Source organism: Ailuropoda melanoleuca, chromosome X, assembly GCF_002007445.2.
Source record: "Ailuropoda melanoleuca isolate Jingjing chromosome X, ASM200744v2, whole genome shotgun sequence".
Lineage (NCBI taxonomy): Eukaryota > Metazoa > Chordata > Mammalia > Carnivora > Ursidae > Ailuropoda > Ailuropoda melanoleuca.
The window spans coordinates 87,215,437-87,234,960 of record NC_048238.1 but is presented as its reverse complement, the minus strand read 5'-3'; the positions used below and the strand labels follow the sequence as shown (position 1 = coordinate 87,234,960).

Here is a 19,524-nt window from a genome sequence, read left to right as displayed (position 1 = left end):
GACAGGACATCTATGCTTCAGTTTTCTTACTGAAGTAATGGAAGTTATTATATGATCTTTCAGGTTCATTTTCGTTCTGGTGGTTTGTGATTCCATTTTACAGACCACAGTGGAATGAGATGTCAGGCCTACCAAACATGGTTATCAACTTTTTCTACCTTATTTCAGCCTTGTGTACAGCCACTTAACTTGACATGGTGAGGCTCTGGGCATAGATTTTTACCTCCTGAAACCAACTGTTTACTTCTGACAATTTTATTTCACTGAAGCCTTAGGGTAACTATTGGATTCTACGTCCTTTAGGATGGCACCTTTCCCCGTCTACTTTCTTTTTTTAAATATTTAATTTATTTGAGAGAGAAAGAGAGAGAGAGAGAGAGAGCATGAGTCGGGGGGAGAGGCAGAGGGAGAGGGAGACTCCCCTGCTGAGCTGGGAGCCCGATGTGGAACCAGATCCCAGGACCTGGAGATCATGACCTGAGCTGAAGGCAGACACTTAACCACCTGAGCCACCCAGGCACCCCCCAACTTAAAAAAAAATTATTTGAGAGACAGAGAGTGCGTGGTGGGGGAGGGGAAAGGGAGAGGGAGAGAGAATCTCAAGCAGACTCACCACCAACCGTAGAGCCCTATGAGGGGCTTGTTCCCACAACCCTGAGATTGACCCTGAGCTGAACTCAAGAGTCGGATGTTTAACCAACTGAGCCACCCAGGTGCCCCAGCACACTATGTAATCTTTAAAAAGAAAGAAAGATACTATTTGGTACTATTTTTAGAAGACCATTTACTGGGATATTTTCTGTCACATAGCCATTGTGATAAAAGCTAGTACTGAATCTAGGATTTCTCAGTAAGCAACAATAACAGTGTAGTTTTTCTAATAACTTCCACCTGCTTTACCTTAGGCCCATCTTCTATTCTGTATAGAATTAAAAGAGTCTTAGTGCCAATCTTTACGCATAAGCCCTTGGGGAGAGGAACAGGCAGCAGCCCTAGTGTGAGAAGATAGGCTCTATCAATTAACCTCCCTCTCAACTTAATGAGACCGAGGAGAGGTCAACTGATGAATTCCCTTTGCTTAGTCCCTGCTTCCCACACCATCCTAGCTTGTAGTCTCAGTGATAGTAAGAACCTCCATTGACTCCTGCCGGATAGAAAACAGACACTCCCTAAAGTACTCTGTCCCTTGTTCTCTTCCTATTGCAATCCACTAAATCATCCTGTTGCTGACAACACCTTCCGGTATAAAAACTAACAACTTACTGTCAAACTTGAGTTGTGGTTAAGATGCAGGGAAAAATGATACAGTCCCTTGTATTTCTACTGCAGCAGGAAGATGATCAAGTCAGTGGCTCATTTTATCATTACTAAGACAAGTGAAGCTATTACAGGTTTTCAATAAATGCCTACACTTAGGAAAAGAGTAGTTAGATTTCTGCTGAATGTTTTACATCAACTAATGTAATTAAGAAATCAGTGTTATACTGTTTTGTGACTGATGTAATTATCTGAATAATATTTTAGAAGCATTTGAAATAACTTAAAGATCAAAAGGGTCTACTCATTTTTTAATTTTATTTTTTTTAAGTAAGCTCTACGCTTAATGTGGAGCTTGAACTCACAACCCTGGGATCAAGAGTCGCATGCTCTTCTCACTGAGCCAGCCAGGCGCCCCAAAAGGGTCTTTATGTAAAAAAAAATAGTAAACTTTTAGATTTATTAGCCCTGGGAGAATTTGCAACCTTTGGGAGAGGTGGTCAAGAGCTCAGAGAGCAATGACTATACCAACGAACCTCGGTACCCGAAATGTATTCAGTTTGAAACTTTCTAACCTTCGATGTTGCCATTAAACACTAGAGCTGCTTTCATCCTTAAAGAAGGAACTTAACGTTTTTTAATCTTTTTTTCCTAAAAGGAGTTTATATGCTTCTCTTGCACATTATTAAAACACTTTTTAAGGGTGCCTGGCTGGCTCCGTCAATAGACCGTGCGACTCTTGATCTCAGGTCTGTGAGTCCAAGCCCCAACTTGGGCGTGGAGCCTACTTAAAAAAAAAGTTTAATACACTTTCTATATATGATTTACAGTACCAGGGTGTCACTTATTCAAGCTCTATTTAGTAATATGGTGCTTTTACAGGTTTACATCACATGAAAAGTTGCAGAACACTCTAAATCCATTTCAACTACAAAACTTAGAGATTCCACAATCATAAAAGCCTTCATTATTCCTTATCTAAACTAAAACAGAAACCCACACTTAAATAAATCAGGGGCGACTGGGTGGCTCAGTCAGTTAAGTGTCCGACTCTTTTTTTTTCTTTTTTTTAAAAGAATTCTTCTAGAGAGACACAGAAGGGGGGTTGGGGCAGAGGTAGAGAATCCTCAAGCATACTCCCCACTAAGCGTGGAACCCGATCCCACAACCCATGAGATATTGACCTGAGCTGAAACCAAGAGCTGGATGCTTAACCAACTGAGCCATCCAGGCACCCCAGCGTCCAACCCTTGATGGGTCATGATCTCAGGGTCATGGAATCAAGCCCTGCAAAGGGCTCCATGATAAGTGGGGAGTCTGCTTGAGATTCTCTCTTTCCCCCCTGCGCTCTCTCTAAAATAAATAAATAAATCATAACAAAAATTAAATTAATTAACCAGTGGATCTTACTTGGATACCAACTAGGACAAATGAGCTGTTAAGAATGTTTTAAGACACTGGGGAGAATTAAAACCAACTGATTTTCAAATGATATTATGGAATTACTGGTAATTTTGTTAAGTTTGGTACCATACTGTATGTATAAATAAATGCATCCCCCCAAAATTCATATGGTGAAGCCCTAAACTCCCAATGTGATGGGACTCACAGATGGGCCCTTTGGGAGGTAATTAAATTTAGATGAGGTCATAAGGGTGGGACCCGCTCATTATGGAATGAGTATCTCTTTTATTTTTTTTCTTTCTTTCTCATTATGTATGTATGTATGTATTTTTATTTTTATTTATTTTGAAGATTTTATTTTTAATTTTTAAAAATTTTTTAAAGATTTTATTTATTTGAGAGAGAGAGAGAGAAAGCGAACGCACAAGCAGTGGGAGCAGCTGGCAGAGGGAGAGGGAGAAGCAGCCTCCCCGCTAAGCAGGGAGCCTGATGTAGGGCTCGATCCCAGGGCCCTGGGATCATGACCTGAGCCGAAGGCAGATACTGAACCAACTGAGCCACCCAGGCGTCCTTAAAGATTTTATTTATTTTATTTTTTTTTAAGATTTTATTTGTTTATTTGAGAGAGAGAGAGACAGCCAGCGAGAGAGGGAACACAAGCAGGGGGAGTGGGAGAGGAAGAAGCAGGCTCCCAGCAGAGGAGCCTGATGTGGGGCTTGATCCCATAACGCTGGGATCACGCCCTGAGCCGAAGGCAGACGCTTAACGACTGGGCCACCCAGGCACCCCTAAAGATTTTACTTTAACTAATCTCTACACCTAATGTGGGGCTCAAACTCACAACCCCAAAATCAAGGGTCGCATGCTCTACCGACTGAGCCAGCCACATGACCCTGTATTTATTTTTAAAGTAAACTCTATGTCCAACTCGAGGCTCAAACTCACGACCCCAAGATCAAGAGTCACATGCTCTATTGACTAAGCCAGCCAGATGTCCCATGGAATCAGTGTATTTATAAGAGGAAGAGAGACCAGAGTTCTCTCTCTGCCTTCACAGAGAGAAGGCAGCCATCTGCAAGCCTGGAAGAGAGTCCTCATCAGGAACCAAATCTTGCAGCACCTTGATGGACTTCCAGGCCCCCAGAAATGTTGAGAAATAAATGTCTTCTGTTTAAGTCTATAGTATTCTGTTAGAGCAATCTGAGCACAGTTTAAGTTACTGCTTAACACAACAGTATTAAGATTATGTTAAAAAAAAACCTTTTCTGTTAGATATATATTAAAGTATTTATAGGTAAATGATACATGGGATGCCTGGAATTTTCTTTAAAATACCATAGCAAAAAAAATTGGGGGAAGAAATGAAACAAGACTGGAAAATCATTGATAATTACTGAATCTGGTTTATGGATACATGAGGGTTCATCGTACTATTTTCTCCACTTTTCAGTATTTTTGAATTTTTTATTAACAGAAAGTTCTAAAAAATGTTTATCCTAAGGTGGATGTGAAAAGGAAAAAAAAATGAATGGGCCACAAAGTCATATAAGGTACTATCCATAATGAAGTACTCTTAGGTGTTTCTTGCTATTTAAAAACAGCCATGCATACCTTTTTGCAATGAAGTCTGGCTTGATTCATCTTGTGTATTGTCTTTCTGAGCACTCACTAGATCTGAAACCAGAATCTCAAGTGATTTATAGTTGCTCCCAGATGTCTGAATTTTTTCCTCCATTATTTTCTTAACGTCCTTGAAATTGAATCCCATTCGTATAGCTTCTTGTAACATAGGATTTTGTAAGATGGCATCATCTGAAATAAAAATTGGTGAGGAAAAAGAACAGAGTTTAAACAATTATTTTTTTATTTTTTTAATTTAATTTAATTTAATTTATTTATTTGACAGAGAGAGAGAAACAGCCAGTTAGAGAGGGAACACAAGCAGGGGGAGTGGGAGAGGAAGAAGCAGGCTCCCAGCAGAGGAGCCTGATGTGGGGCTTGATCCCAGGACTCCGGGATCATGCCCTGAGCTGAAGGCAGACGCTTAACGACTGAGCCACACAGGCGCCCCTATTTTCTTCTTCTTTTTTTAAAAAATATTTTATTAATTTATTTGACAGAGAGACAGCAAGAGAGGGAACATAAGCAGGGGGAGTGGGAGAGGAAGAAGCAAGCTTCCCTCTGAGCAGGGAGCCTGATGTGGGGCTCGATCCCAGGACCCTGGGATAATGACCTGAGCTGAAGGCAGACGCTTAACGACTGAGCCACCCAGGCGTCCCTAAACAACTATTTTCATTAATACAACTCAACAGCAAAGTACAGTTAAAAAGAAAAAGGTAAGCAAGAAAAAAAACAAAAAACAAACCAGCAAATCAAAGCTACTTTGGGAAGAAGATTTTGAAGTACTTAAGCACTGAAGAATCTTTCAGACTCTTATAATCATTGAAAATACAGTATTATTTTGTAGCACTAAGAATTGAGATTAGGTGCTTTAAAGACTGAAGAAATAGTGCAAGATTAGGTAAAACCGAGAAGAAAAAGTTAAGTGTTTCAAAAATGAGACCTTTTATCCAAATCAGCTGTACTCATTAACAGCTAACCTAAGTACTTAATGGCTGGATTTCTTTCCCAAGTCACTAACAATTATTTTGGAAGAATCCTGGGAAATAGGGGGAGTTCGCAGTCTGTGACCTTGAATGTGTGAATTTCCTATCTCTGAGACTTAGTTTCTGCAGCCGAGGGGGGTGAACTAGATAATGCAACAAAATGAATAGAAATTCACTGAAATGGTACTCAAAGTAGAAATACAGGTTATGTAGAGAACTGCTGAAAGAGGAGACTTACACCCTCTGATTCATCAATTCTACTCAGGTATTAAAAATAAGTACAAAGGTCCACCAAAAAAAAAAAAGGTCCACCAAAGACATGCACAAGAATATTCCCAGCAGTGTCATTTGTAACAGCCTCAAACCGGAAACAACTCAAATGTCTACCACCAGGTGAATGGATCAGTAAACTGTGGTATATTCAAACACTACATGGCAAGAAGGAAAAATGAACTATGACCACAGACAACACAATGCATCTCACAGATCTGATGAACAAATCATCATAATGACAAACCAGAGACAAAAGAATATACCATATGATTACATTTATAAGATGTTCAAAACTAATCTATGGTAATAGAAGTCAGAACATAACTGGGGGTAGATGCTGACTGGGAAAGGGGCTTGAAAGAGTTTCTGGCATGGTGGAAGTGCTACTTTTTTTAAGATTTTATTTATTTGAGAGACAGCATAAGAGAGAGAGGGAGAGACCACGAGCAGGGGACAGGGGCAGAGGGAGAAGCAGACTCCCCGCTGAGCAGGGAGCCCGATGCGGGGCTCAATCCCAGGACCCCGAGCCAAAGGCAGACGCTTAACTGACTGAGCCGCCCAGGTGCTCCTGTTCTATATCTTGATTTGGCTGATGACTACACAGATAAACGCATGTTAAAATTCATTGAACCAAATACTTAAGTCCATTTTAAACATTTTATTGTATGTGTATTATACTTCAATAAATGTTTTTTAAAAGAAGTTGGAAAGGGATTTGATTATAAGAAATATTACATGGTAAGTAAAAGAAGTAGGAAAGTAACTTAAGACTTCTGTTTGATAAAGAAAAATTCTGTTGGGGGGTTATAATGTAGATAAAAGACTATTTATTAGACTACTAAAGCATCTGAATGAAAAATAAGGGCAGAAACTAGGGCAGATACAGTGGATTTTAGACAATATTAAAAAGGTTGAATTCATCAGACCTGCTGGTTAATTAAATGTAGAAGGATTAAGGAAAGCAAAGACCTTAAAATGACTCAAATTACTGGGTGACTTTGTGAACTGGGGAACTATTAATCAACCTGGGGGGAAAAGAACAGGGCTGGATTCAGTCTGAGTGATTTTTAGAAACGCTGAATTTCAGCTGCTTTCTGAGATTTCTGGGTGGAGACATCTGGACATCAATCGTTCCTGGTTCTACTCTCTGTTTGTTTTTTTTTTCCCAGCTTGTTTTGCTGGCTCCTTCTGCTCCCCTGATTAGACACTGGTGATTTCTTTCCATTCCCTCACTGATCCCCCCTTTTTAACAATCTCTCTGGACACTTTCCTCACCACCACAATTTTACCTTTATTTATCTGATTTGCAGGTAGTAAGACCCACCTACTTAGATATCCTGCAGGTATCTCAAGGTTATCTTGCTAAAAACCAAAAGCAGGGACAACAGGACATCCACATGAAAAATTATCAAAAGGGGCCCCACCTTATAAATACACAAAAATAAACTCAAAATGGATCAAAGACCCGAATGTAAGAGATAAAACCATAAAACTCTTAGAAGAAAGCATAGATGACCCTGGATTAGGCAATGGTTTCTTAGTAACACCAAAAGCATAAGCAACAAAAAATAAGTTGGATTTCATCAAAAATTAAAAATTTATATACTTCAAAGGACATTAGCAAGAAAAGTGAAAAGAATGAGTGAAAATATTTGCAAATCATGTATCTGACAAGGGACTTACATGTAAAAAACTAGAATATTTAAAGAACTCTTATAACTCGACAAAAAGATAAATAACCCAACTAAAAAACGGGCAAAGGCGATGGACATTTCTCCAAAGGAGGCATACAAATGGCCAATAAACACACGAAAGGATGCCTGACATCATTAGTCATCAGGGAAATACAAATCAAAACCACAATAAGATACCACTTCACATCCACTAGGATGGCTGTAATGAAAAGACATACAGTAACAGTGCTACCAAGGACATGGAGAAACAAACTGGAACCCTTATACACTGCTAGTGGGAATAGAAAATGGTGCAGCCACGTTGGAAAACTGGCCGTTTATCAAAAGGTTAAATGTAGAGTTACTACATGACCCAGCAACTTCATGCCAAAATATATACTCAAGAGAATTAAAAACCTATGTCCACACAAAAATTTGCACACAAATGTTCATAGCAGCATCAGCATCATTCCTAAGAGCCAAGAAGTGGAAACCCAAATGTCTATCAACTAACTAAAGAGAATGTGGTATTATCCATACAAAGGAAAAATTTTCCACCATAAAAAAGAATGAAGTCCTCATATATAAGTACCACAACATGGATGAACTTCAAAGCCACATATTATGATTCCATTCATATGAAATGGCCAGAATAGGCAAATCCAGAGAGACAGAAGTAGATCGGTAGCTGTCTGGCTGGACTTGAGGCTGAAGGGGCAGCAATGAGGATGTACTGCTAATGGGTGTAGGGTTTCTTTTAGGCATTATGATAATGTTTTGCAATTAAATAGCAGTGATGGTTCCACAACATTGTGAATATACTAAAAACCACTAAAGTGTACTGTTTATAAGGGTGAAATTTTTGCTATATTACATCTCAATTTTAAAACATTAATCCCAAACTAGAGCAAGAGTCTCATTAGTCGTAAAAAGTACAGTATGCATCGTAAGAATGATTCCTGTCAAGAAATGTTACAGAATCTTCATTTGTGGATAATTTCAAAAATATAGGCTGGAATAAATGATTTCTTAAACTTTATTACTTTGCCCATTACAAACCTATATCAAACATTATCAAAGTGGTTCTCCTTCTTAAGCATATTTATGCACATATATATAGTTTTCTCTTGTCTTGTAACCCTTAAGATACTAAATAGATGATGCCATAAGGAGTGGGGAATCAGCAGACATATTCTAAATTAAATTTTACTATTTTTGAAACATGATGCCTAAGTTAAGAACAAGATCTACAGTGTGATACAGGTTTCAGAAGACCCTGTTTACAGTCCTAGTTCCACTACTGATTTGTAATCTAACTGTGGGCAGGTCACTTAGCCTCTCTTTTTTTTTTAAAGATTTTATTTATTTATTTGACAGAGAGAAACAGCCAGCGAGAGAGGGAACACAAGCAGGGGGAGTGGGAGAGGAAGAAGCAGGCTCCTAGCAGAGAAGCCTGATGTGGGGCTCAATCCCAGAACGCTGGGATCACGCCCTGAGCCGAAGGCAGACGCCTAACGACTGCGCCACCCAGGCGCCCCTCACTTAGCCTCCTTGACTCTGTCTCTTCATCTGAAATGTGGGGACAACGGTATCATCTCTGCTTAACATAGTATCTTTCTGGTTTTTAAAGATGTTTATGATGAGTCAATAATCTTTGGGATAAAAACCTCTACCTCTCTATAAGGTAACAGGAGATAAACCGAACCATGCCCCTCTGTGAAGAAACTGGGGGAGGCACAAAGATGGCATGGGATAAGGAAGCAGGTAGGGCTGAGCATGATGATGGCGCATTAGTAGAGCATTGGATTCATGATCCTGGCTAACTCAAGAAGCACCTGGGACAAAAATACACTTAACTCTTCCCTTTGTGATTTTAACAGAAATGGCAATGGAAAGCCTACTGTTGTTGCTCCTGAACTTAGAAAAGCTAACTGCCCAACCTCCACAGGAATGTTCTTTCTTAAAATTTTATTTTTTAGTATAATTATTTTAATATAATTTTATATTATATATAACTATATAACTTATAATTTAATATGATTTAGCGTAGTTTTTAAATTTTCCAGCATAATTAACATGCAGTGTTATATTAGTCACATGAATGCTCTTAATGTATAAATATCTGGCTTAAATTTATAGGCACTTCATTAATTCTTTTTTTTTTAAGATTTTATTTATTTATTCGACAGAGATAGAGACAGCCAGCGAGAGAGGGAATACAAGCAGGGGGAGTGGGAGAGGAAGAAGCAGGCTCCTAGTGGAGGAGCCTGATGTGAGGCTCGATCTCGTAACGCCGGGATCACGCCCTGAGCCGAAGGCAGACGCTTAACCGCTGTGCCACCCAGGCACCCTGGCACTTAATTCATTCTTAGATTTACAGCAATCTCATTTCAAATAAATACACCTTGATTACCTTGAAAGAATAAGCTTATGTCTCCACCCTATAAATAACAACTGTAATAAATTGGCAATGAAATTAAAAGTGTATTTAATAAAAATATTTACCAATTCTTTTAGTTAATGATGGTGTTTTTTCAGCAGATCTTACCTAAAATAGAAATATGGATTATAAGTGAGAGTTCTTTTTGGTAGAAGGCAATTACCTCAATTTGAAAAATTACACTAATCGTGAATTTATAAATTGGCTTTATTCCAATTTAACATACGAAGCTTCTCAAGAGGCATAACATGATAAAGCTAGAAGGAAGTTAAAAGATCATCTAACCCAATCCATTCGCTTTACAAACAAGACGCTGAGGCTCAGGGAGATAAAACAACTTAACTGAGGCAAGAGAGTTCATGGCAGGACCATAATGGCAACTCTGGCCTCCCGTTCTACTCCATGGCTCTTCCCACATGGTACCGATACCTTGGCTGCCCCTGGCCACACTGTCAATTTAGACACGTTTTTGAGATTTAAAATACTGTCTATGAAAAGTTTACAACTATTTATGAGTATAAAACACATTATACACAAAAGTCTAACTTCAGAAAGCTGAGGGATTAAGTATTTTAGTTCTTCAAGCCCATTTTCATTTACAGTGATAGCTAAATCAATAAGCTCATGGTGATTCCCTTTTCATAAATCTGCTTCAGGTTAAGAATAACAAGCATTCTTTAAGATCTCTCCTTTAAGGCTCACCATATATTATTCATTTAAGATACTATACTGTGAATTTTACACCAAGAAATCATTGTAAAAGAAATTAAATAACATTTAAAAATTTGTATTCTACAATATGTGACTTACCATAGAGTCCTCAAATGAATGGGTTAAATGAATATTGCTTACATATTCTTGTCCCTTCTCTTCTAACAGATATTTACACCTAAATAATTAAGAGAAGGTTAAACTTTGGTAGCTGATAAATTAGTAAAGTATAAGTAAAGATATAATCTCCATGATCTTAATTCCATTAACTTGCTTTTTGATATTTCTAAAAAGCTGCAAAATGAAATGTTATCCAAATCCCTATCAACTGTCATTTTAAAGTTAAAAAAAAAATGTCCCCTTTATTACGCTACTTTGCCAATCTTAGTGAGGCAAAAAATACCAACCGGAGAACTTTCAACTTTTAAGCAAGTTATCAAATTATCGCCTTAAGACATAAAATTTTTTTTTCAAATAGTTAAATTTTATTTAGAGTATTAACCAACTGTACATTTTGAAGGAATTCTTTGGGCTTTCAACCTTTCAAGGCTTTTTAAAGTTAAGGTTTATTTTCAAACAATCACTCTGAAGTTTTAAGTTATACTATTTTGTAGGCCAAAAATTCTACACCACTTATATAGATGTATACTTTATTTTTAAAGAAGATGGCAAAGAGACATTTAGAGGATGTCATTATCACTCTAAGATGACAGTGATTATAAGCAGTGTGATTATTTTATGTACCACCAATGCCAATTAAATTATGACCCACTACCAGATGTGTCCTCATTTCAAAAATTTGAAAATGTGAACGACTGTATGTCTTAGAATCAGTGAGATATAGTACTGTTTGCTAGGGGATGTGATGGGTTCTTAGGGAAAATCCTTGGCAACAAGGGCTCTCTTGTGCCTATCGTAAAAAGAGCCTACTTCCAATAACAACAAAACTGTATATTCCTAATTTGATGTTTAGAAACCGAATCATCTGAATGCCACAGATAGAACATATAAGCAACAAATGCTCTGGTCACCAGAGAAGGCTTAGGGCTTTTTTTTTTTCTATAAAGTAGGTGACCCCATTTTTATAAACCTGGTGTGAATTGCAAGCCATGGTGAAGGCAAAAATAGTTGAGGTGAAAAGTTATTCAAGATTTTCCCACTGCAAAGTGTCTAACTTGCCTGTTCCTAAATAAACATTTAAATACCTTACCCTGGATACCACTTAGCATGTTGTTCCCAAGGGTCTTCACTGGGCTTCCAATCAGTTAGCCCTCCTCCACAATGAAAGCATTTTACTTTATCACCATCCCCTAAGAAAAGACACAAAGAAAAATACACGCATTTGTGCAATTAGAAGCTTATGCAAAACTCCCCCCTTTAACACCATGGAATTAATCATTTCTAAATTACATGAAAATCTTAGAGCTTCAAAAAAGACACTCAAATTCATATCCAAGTAACAGACATGACTGTTTGAGGAGGAAATACACAGTAAACTCACTGATTCAATTTGAGGCATTTTACAGAAGGCGAAAATAAAATTGCCCAATTTTCATGTGAAAAATTACAGTTGTTACCTTCTTTCTAACATGTCATTTGGGGCAACCAATACTACACTTTTTCAAACTGTGAAACTTTAACAGTGAAGTTCAGTATAACAAAATTACAAAGTAAGGTTCTCTAAGGTTATAGCTACAAGACACTCAACAAACCTTCAAGATTACTGTAGGAGATTATGTAAATAAAATATTGAAATAACTAATATTTAGCACTACTCAATCCTAAAATAAATGGGTCAGATATATAATGGTGTAACTTATCTGAATACTCCTGGAAGCCATCACACTAACGGCCCTTCCTGACAAGTTGACAGCAGTCAATTTGAGAACTGCTTACTTGAAGCAAGAAGGCATCATACAGGGCAGCTTTCAAATATATAGTCTATGTACTAAAGGCAGATATCAATTTTAATATCAGCCAAACTAAACTCTCTAATGTTGACTCTTTTTATGAGGTGTAGAAGAATGCATGTAATACAAGTACTGAGCACATATAGTAGGTGCTCAATAAATGAGAGTTAATATTACTGTCAGATCCATTCTTCCATCAGGGAGATCTATCATCTTTTGCATATCACCCTTCTCCAAAAAAACAGTCACATAAAGGTAAACAAAACTCATAATATGGTAGTCTTTCTCACATAAATGTAGTGGTTACATTGCAGATTCACCGTAAGGGTTCGCAGATTAATACTGATGTAAATAATCATGCCAGCCTACACCTAAATATTTACCAGTTCAAGGGGCTAAAGGAATCTACTTTTTTAGGAGCACTGGGGAAAGTTGGGAAGTTATTCATTAGCCTGGTTTTATAATAAAGTTTACCTAAAGCATAAAATCCAGCTCTCGCAAGCTGCTCCTTGTTAACTGAGTATATCCACGTCCCAAAAGTAATGATCCGTGCTTCATAATCTGCCATGGCTGGATTTCTTGGAACATTTGTTGAATTTGGGAAATTCCTATCAGAACTCACCACATCAGATTCACTTCGAATGTTAACATTCCGGCCCAGAACAAAGAAGCAGTTAGGAAAGTGTCGCCTGTGTTCTGACCATGCACGATCGCAAGGTTCCCAATTTTTCAGTTTTCCACCACAACAAAAGCACTGCACTTGATCATCAATACCTGTGTAGTAGAGTCCAGCACTAGCTAACTCTCTTGGGGTCAAGTGGGCATAGTCTGGCCAGTTCTGAAATGACTTCAATCTAGCTTCTTCACTATACATGGCAGGGTTCCTTGGGTATATGGTGTCGGATATATCTACGACCTGTCCAGTTCTCAAAAGATAGTCTGCATGAGTCTCGGATGGCCTGTCTAAAACAAAATGATTTCTGTTTCCCAGGTAGCTTTCCGTTTTATACTGACCATTTTGGATACCCGGATTTGTAGGTTGTGCAGCAGCATTTTCAAAATAAAAGCCATTGATAAATCTGCAATTTGGGGATACTTTCCTGTGTCTTCCAACTGCCGAGTCTCCATATTGCCATCTATCTATTGCTGCATGACAACTAAAGCAACGCACGGTGTCTCCTTCACCAGTATATAGAAAACCAGCTCGTGCTAGCGTTGATGCGGAAACAGGACTACTACTTGGGAAATTAGCAAAAGTTTTTAATCTATTAAACTCTTCTACAAATTCTTCATCCTTATCGATGTCTGCGGGTACACAAGTTTTAGATCCTTCAAAACTGTTAAAAGTCATCTTCTCTTGAAAATAGGACTTGTCCACCTTTTCTAAAAAGAGAACATTACATTAGGAAATCCAAAATGTGAAACACAGGCAATATAATTTTGATATTAGGAGCTAACAAATTACCTACTGACGACATAAAATTAATTACACAAAGAAACACCCTAATTCTGAATACTAGAGCTCTACATTACCACAATTCAAGTTATAGAGTAAAAACTAGCATTTTCATTTTTTAGAGGAAAGTAATATTTAAGCAGGTAGAACTATTCATTTTTAATTGCTTATTTTACATAAATATGGGAACTATGTGATACAGAATATATTAAAATTATTAACCATGTAAAATTATTAGAAAAAACATAAAAGCATAAAATATGCAGATTCTTAAACTCTATGCATAATTGTTGTAATGGATCATTATATATTCAAGGCATCAAAGTTCAGTTTTTACAATTTAAAAAAACCCGTATGTTCAGAATGTTAATGAATTAATTTTTAGTATTTCTTTACTTTTCTGCTTAGCAAACGGTATTTGAGTTTTACTCACAATATTGGTTCCAATATGCCCTTTAAGAGCATCAAATGTTTCTGATTTTCATGCATATGAAACCTGGACTCTTGTAGTCCATTATTTGTTGGAATCGGATTATTTCAGATGTATGTATTACCGCCCTCTAGAGGGTAGCTCTGGAAAAATACTAAGTATGTGTAGACCTTAAATGCAGTTACTTTTGCTATCAACTTCCCATGGCCAAGAAACAATCTGTTCAAATGGAAGAGATGTGCTACTGCAGCCTCATTAAAGCTGCCAAATTACAGCTGTGTAACATTTAACCCAGATAAAATACTAAAAGTAACTAGCTGGGTTATGAGAAGGGTGGCCAGATAATTTATCCTCCAAACCTGGACACTTTGGAAAGTGAAAAATGATGCTACTAATAATTACACTTGGACAACAGGCATAAATCAGGGTTGCCTCAGGCAAACCTCATTCTCAGAATCTCACACTGTTCCTAATACTGTGCTCAGTATATGCTTGGAAAAAAAAAACGGTCACAGGAATTGTCTCTACTTCGTATGTGCATGAATTGATTTCTTGGGAAGAATTAGCAGCCCTGGCATTATGTTGGCACAATATGTCTTGGAACATCATCTCAGAGTAATGTTCAACACAAGGCTTCTGTCCCGCAGGCTGGCAATACAGTTCATTCAGTCTTTCCTGGCCTTGTCAATTTACAATGGTAGTAATTCATATATACCGCAAGAGCTGAGATGTATCTGCATATGACGATTTTTGGAAGATAGACTCCGTGACTCTTCATTATTATTTCCCAGATGTCTGAAAACATTTTGACACTAGCTTCAAGACCCCTTGTTCAATCAAGTGTAAGCTGGATGGCAAAAACCAAGATTCAAAGAAACCAAGGCTGGCTGACAGGCTGAGATGAAATTTAATAGGGATATTAAACATTACATTCTGACTTTAGAAATCTGTTGCAGAACTAAAGCAAAATGGAAACTTGGTTTGGAAAAAAGTCATGTGAAGGCAAACCTCTAGATTAAAATCTTGGGATTTTAGTTAATTAAAAATTCCATTATGTGGGGTGCCTGGCTGGCTCATTTGGGAGAGCATGAGACTCTTGATCTTGGGGTCATGCGTTCAAGCCCCATGTTGGGCATAGAGCTTATTTTAAAAAAAATTCATTATGAGCCAACATTACATGGCTACTAAAAAAGAAACTTAAAGCAATTCCAGGCTGCATTAATGTTCAGATGTACAAGGTTCAGACCCAATTCAGCTACACATTGAATATTATTTTCAGTACTGAAAACAATTCAGAAGGAACATTAACAAAGCGTCATATCTATAGAGAGCAATGAGGATGATGAAAATGGTGTCCAATGAGGAACAGGTACAAGAGCTGAGAAAAATGTGGGGAGAGGGCCGTAGAGGACAGAATAATTACCGTTAGCTAAGAGGCTGTTATATAGGAAAGGGATCCAAATTCAGTGTAGTTTGAGGACAGAAGTCCAGTCAATGAATATAATTATAGCCCGTGGATTTTAACCCAATACCAGGAGGAACAGTTACAACAATCAACAGCAGTGCAGAATGGATTGGGGTGCCTTGTAGATTTCTCCCATCATGAGAAGGCACTTGGGCACAGACTAGGAAGCATGACAAAAGTCTATAATGACCCTGAAGCATTAATGCTCAATATAATCCAAAACATATGAAAATTACCTTCTCTGAAGTGCTAAGTTTTATTTCTCAGGTCAATCAAAACAGACAAGTATAAAATCAAGGATCTATTCTCATTTCACAGTAGTGGACATTTTGTATGGTTCAAGCAGTCACCCCATTTCAGATATTATTACATAAAACTCCATCATTCAATAATAGCAGGAGAATCTCTATTTGAAGCTTTCAAGTGGAGACCTCATCTTCCCAGGGGTTATTTCCGTGCTAATAGTTTAGATTTCACTGTTTTGAAAAGCAGATATTTATTCAGAAGCACCCAATTGAACACTACATATACTTATCAGAGTGTGAGCTTTTGTTGAAGGGTGTGAAAGCAGAATTACCAGAGAGGTTAAGGGTGAAAGGGAGAAAAATGACTGACAACAGATAGAAACGTTGGGATTGGCGGAAGGCACCAAAGGAAAGGGATGAGAGAGAGGATTTTTTTAAAATAAAGTATTTAAGTGAAATGAAGGTACGAGAGATGATACTTAGAAAATAAGTATATATGTAGCACAGGAATTGTGAATAGAGAAGAAAATGGGGTATGGATATTGGAGAAGGGTGATAAAAAGCTTTGGATGTGAAAAGGTCTAAGTGCAATAAAGTACGCTGAGATCATTTAAGGCTTCGCTGTGAAAGCACACTCAGGCTTTGAATTGGGTAAGCACAAAGGTACGAAGGCACACAGAGAAAGATGTCAAAGACAGTTCTGACATTAAAGAGGCTAGGCAGTCAGTAATCTTGGGCGGAACGGTGGTTGGGAAAAATGGTACTATGGAAGCCAACACTGGCACAGAAGAATCAGCAAGCAGTGTTTATATGACAGGCTTGGAAGATTTCAAGACAGGGAGATGTTGTGTTTAAAATATACACATACCAAAAAAATACACATACATGTACATATGCATACATACACAGCACACATATATATTTAGCCTATTCAACTGTGTAAAGACAGCCACATAAACCCCACCTACCAGTATCTGCACACAATGCAAAAGTTCCTATTTTCCCCAGGCTTTTATTACTAAAGTTGTCAAATATACAGAAAAAAGATTTTAATGGGGAAAAGGACATAAAATAAGATGTACATTAGACTGCTACTGCATGAAAACATATACTCATGGATAAGACTTGTTTTTTTTTTAATTTTTAAAAATTGTATTTATTTGACAGAGAGAAACAGCGCATGCACGTGCAGGAGCATAGGGAGAGGAAGAATCAGGGTCAGGGAGCCTGATGCAGGGCTCAACCCAGGAGCCTGAGATTATGACCTGACCCGAAGGCAGATGTTTAACCGACTGAGCCACCCAGGTGCCCCTGGATAAGACTGTAAGGTAATTTTTTAAAAGTAAACTCTACCCCAAACACAGGGCTTGAACTCATGACCCGGAGATTAAGAGTCACATGCTCCACTGACTGAGCCAGCCAGGCACCCTCCCCCTTTTTTATTGTAAGATAACTTTTATTAACTGGGTAAATGACATTAGGGTGGCAGGAGTACAGGTGATCCTTTTCTCCGGAATGTCTTCCCCCCACAAAACGTCTTTAATAATATTTTCACTTACAGTCTCTCAGGTTGGCGCTGTTGGCCGGGATCAGGAGCCCAGTCATGGGGGAGGTGGATGGGCTAACTGCCCTCTCAACCTCCTCCACTGGAGCCCTGCAGAGAGGGAGGGAGGGAATTGTGCCTCTACCTGCTGCATTGCCAGACCACTCCTTGCTGCCCTGTGAAGCCTGTGGAGCTCCGTGAGGTTGAGCACGGAGATCCAAGCCACCTCTACAGGTGCATTTGGTGAGCCGTGGCTTCCTGGGCTGCAGCTGAGTGTGCCCACACGCCCGCCTGGCATTCCAGAGAGGCAGCCCGGCACTCAGCATGACTCTGGCTGCAAGGGCATCCTGGAGGTGAAGAGCAGGTCTGGCAATGATTTCATTGTTTTTTTTTTTCTAGAATGAGAAAAACTTGGGACATTTTAAGGAGTTTTATGGATTACTACAACATGTTCATAAAATACCTAATGTTGACGATTTATTAGGCTATGCAGACTTCCAGGGAGACTTACTACTTATAAATGATAATTATCACAAAGGTGTTTCAACAGACAACCCACTGCTTAGGATTTTTATACAGAAAAACGAAGAGGCATATTAACAGTGCCTTTGGTACAGACATGCTAATGAAGAAGGAAAATGTTTTAGTCAATGCATTGTGTTCTGTCAACCACAGAAAAAAGCCACATCCAGTCATCAGTATGCCCCAAGACTTTAGACCTGCATCTCCTATTACGGACATAAATATTCTCCTAGAAACACATCATAGGGTTAGTTTATCTTTACAAACACAGCACTGAACATTTTCTAGGACTCTATAGCCAGGATGGTTTCAGAAAGTCCACGGGAGACACAACATGGTTTAGGTAAGTCCCAGGGATCTTTAACATCCTGGCTTGTTCCAGGAGATCTGGTTCATACCACAGGGTTACTGGATGTTAATGATGAAGTTTTAGAAGTTAATGGCATAGAAGTTTCAGGAAAGAGTTTTGATCAATAGGATGAGTGTAAACAGTTGCAATTTTATCGTTAACAGCGAGACAAGTAAACCAGAACAACGTTAGGAACAGCAGGACTAGCTAGGAACAGCAGAGCTAGCAGCTCTACCGACCTACTGGTAATAGCCTTCTTGGCTATCCACGGCAAATTAGACCACAAGTTGACCAAAGGATGAAGACACTGATGAAGATGACATTGTTACTAAAGATAATGGTATGCTACAGAAGATTCCTAAAGCTGTTCCCGCTACCAGAAAGCCTGGAATGGTTAACACACATAGAACAAACTTCATTCTAAGTCTGGACAAAATAGTTTTATTCCTTCTAATTAAGTTTAACGTCCCTAGCAAGTGGCATGAACAGAATTTGAAACACATGTACCAGATCAAAAACTCTTAGAATATAGAACAATCATATTATGAAACCATCATTCAAATGTTTTCTGAAGATGTCACAGGACTTGTAAATATGACTAATTGAAGAACTTTTAAAACTCTGAGTCAATGACCTGGAACAGGCATGAGAACAATAGTTTTGCAAATTTAAAATGTTATTAAAATAAATAGAAACAGAAAGTAGATTAGTGATTGCCCACAGCTGGGGCAGGAGGGGAATAGGGAGTGACTGCAAATGGTTACTGGGTTTCTTTTCAGAGTAATGAAAATATTTCTAAATTAGACTGTAGTGATGGTTGCACAACTGTGAATATACTAAAAGCAACGGATATGTACACTTTAAAATTAATTTTATGGTAGCTGAGATAGACCTTGATAAAGCTGTTTAAATGCTAGTTAGGCAATTGTTAGCATAAACTGGTAGATCAAAGGTGATTTTTAATTTTTAATTTTATTTTTTAAGATTTTATTTATTTATTTGATAGAGAGAGAGACACAGCCAGCGAGAGAGGGAACACAAGCAGGGGGAGTGGGAGAGGAAGACGCAGGCTCCGAGCAGAGGAGCCGGATGTGGGGCTGGGATCAGACCCTGAGCCAAAGGCAGACACGTAACGACTGAGCCACCCAGGCACCCCTGATTTTTAATTAAAAAAAAAAAATTTCAAGTAAATGCTATGCCAAACATGAGGCTTGAACTCACAACCCTGTGATTGAGAGTC

The 19,524-nt window shown here is 38.3% G+C and overlaps 1 protein-coding gene and 1 pseudogene across 3 annotated transcripts in view; one reads left to right on the top strand and one right to left on the bottom strand.

Moving 5' to 3' along the window:
- XIAP (X-linked inhibitor of apoptosis) overlaps window positions 1-19,524 on the bottom strand; it is a 54,532-nt gene that overhangs the window by 7,613 nt on the left and 27,395 nt on the right. For all 3 annotated transcript variants that reach the window (XM_034648731.1, XM_034648732.1, XM_034648733.1), the window contains 5 exons: window positions 12,749-13,657; window positions 11,575-11,674; window positions 10,464-10,542; window positions 9,719-9,761; window positions 4,273-4,473 (listed from right to left, as the gene is read on the bottom strand). In XM_034648731.1, coding sequence (XP_034504622.1) covers window positions 4,273-4,473; window positions 9,719-9,761; window positions 10,464-10,542; window positions 11,575-11,674; window positions 12,749-13,625 — 1,300 coding nt within the window. In that variant the 5' untranslated portion in view covers window positions 13,626-13,657. The remainder of the gene's footprint in view (window positions 1-4,272; window positions 4,474-9,718; window positions 9,762-10,463; window positions 10,543-11,574; window positions 11,675-12,748; window positions 13,658-19,524) is intronic.
- On the top strand, window positions 15,494-18,742 carry LOC100469859 (annotated as a pseudogene).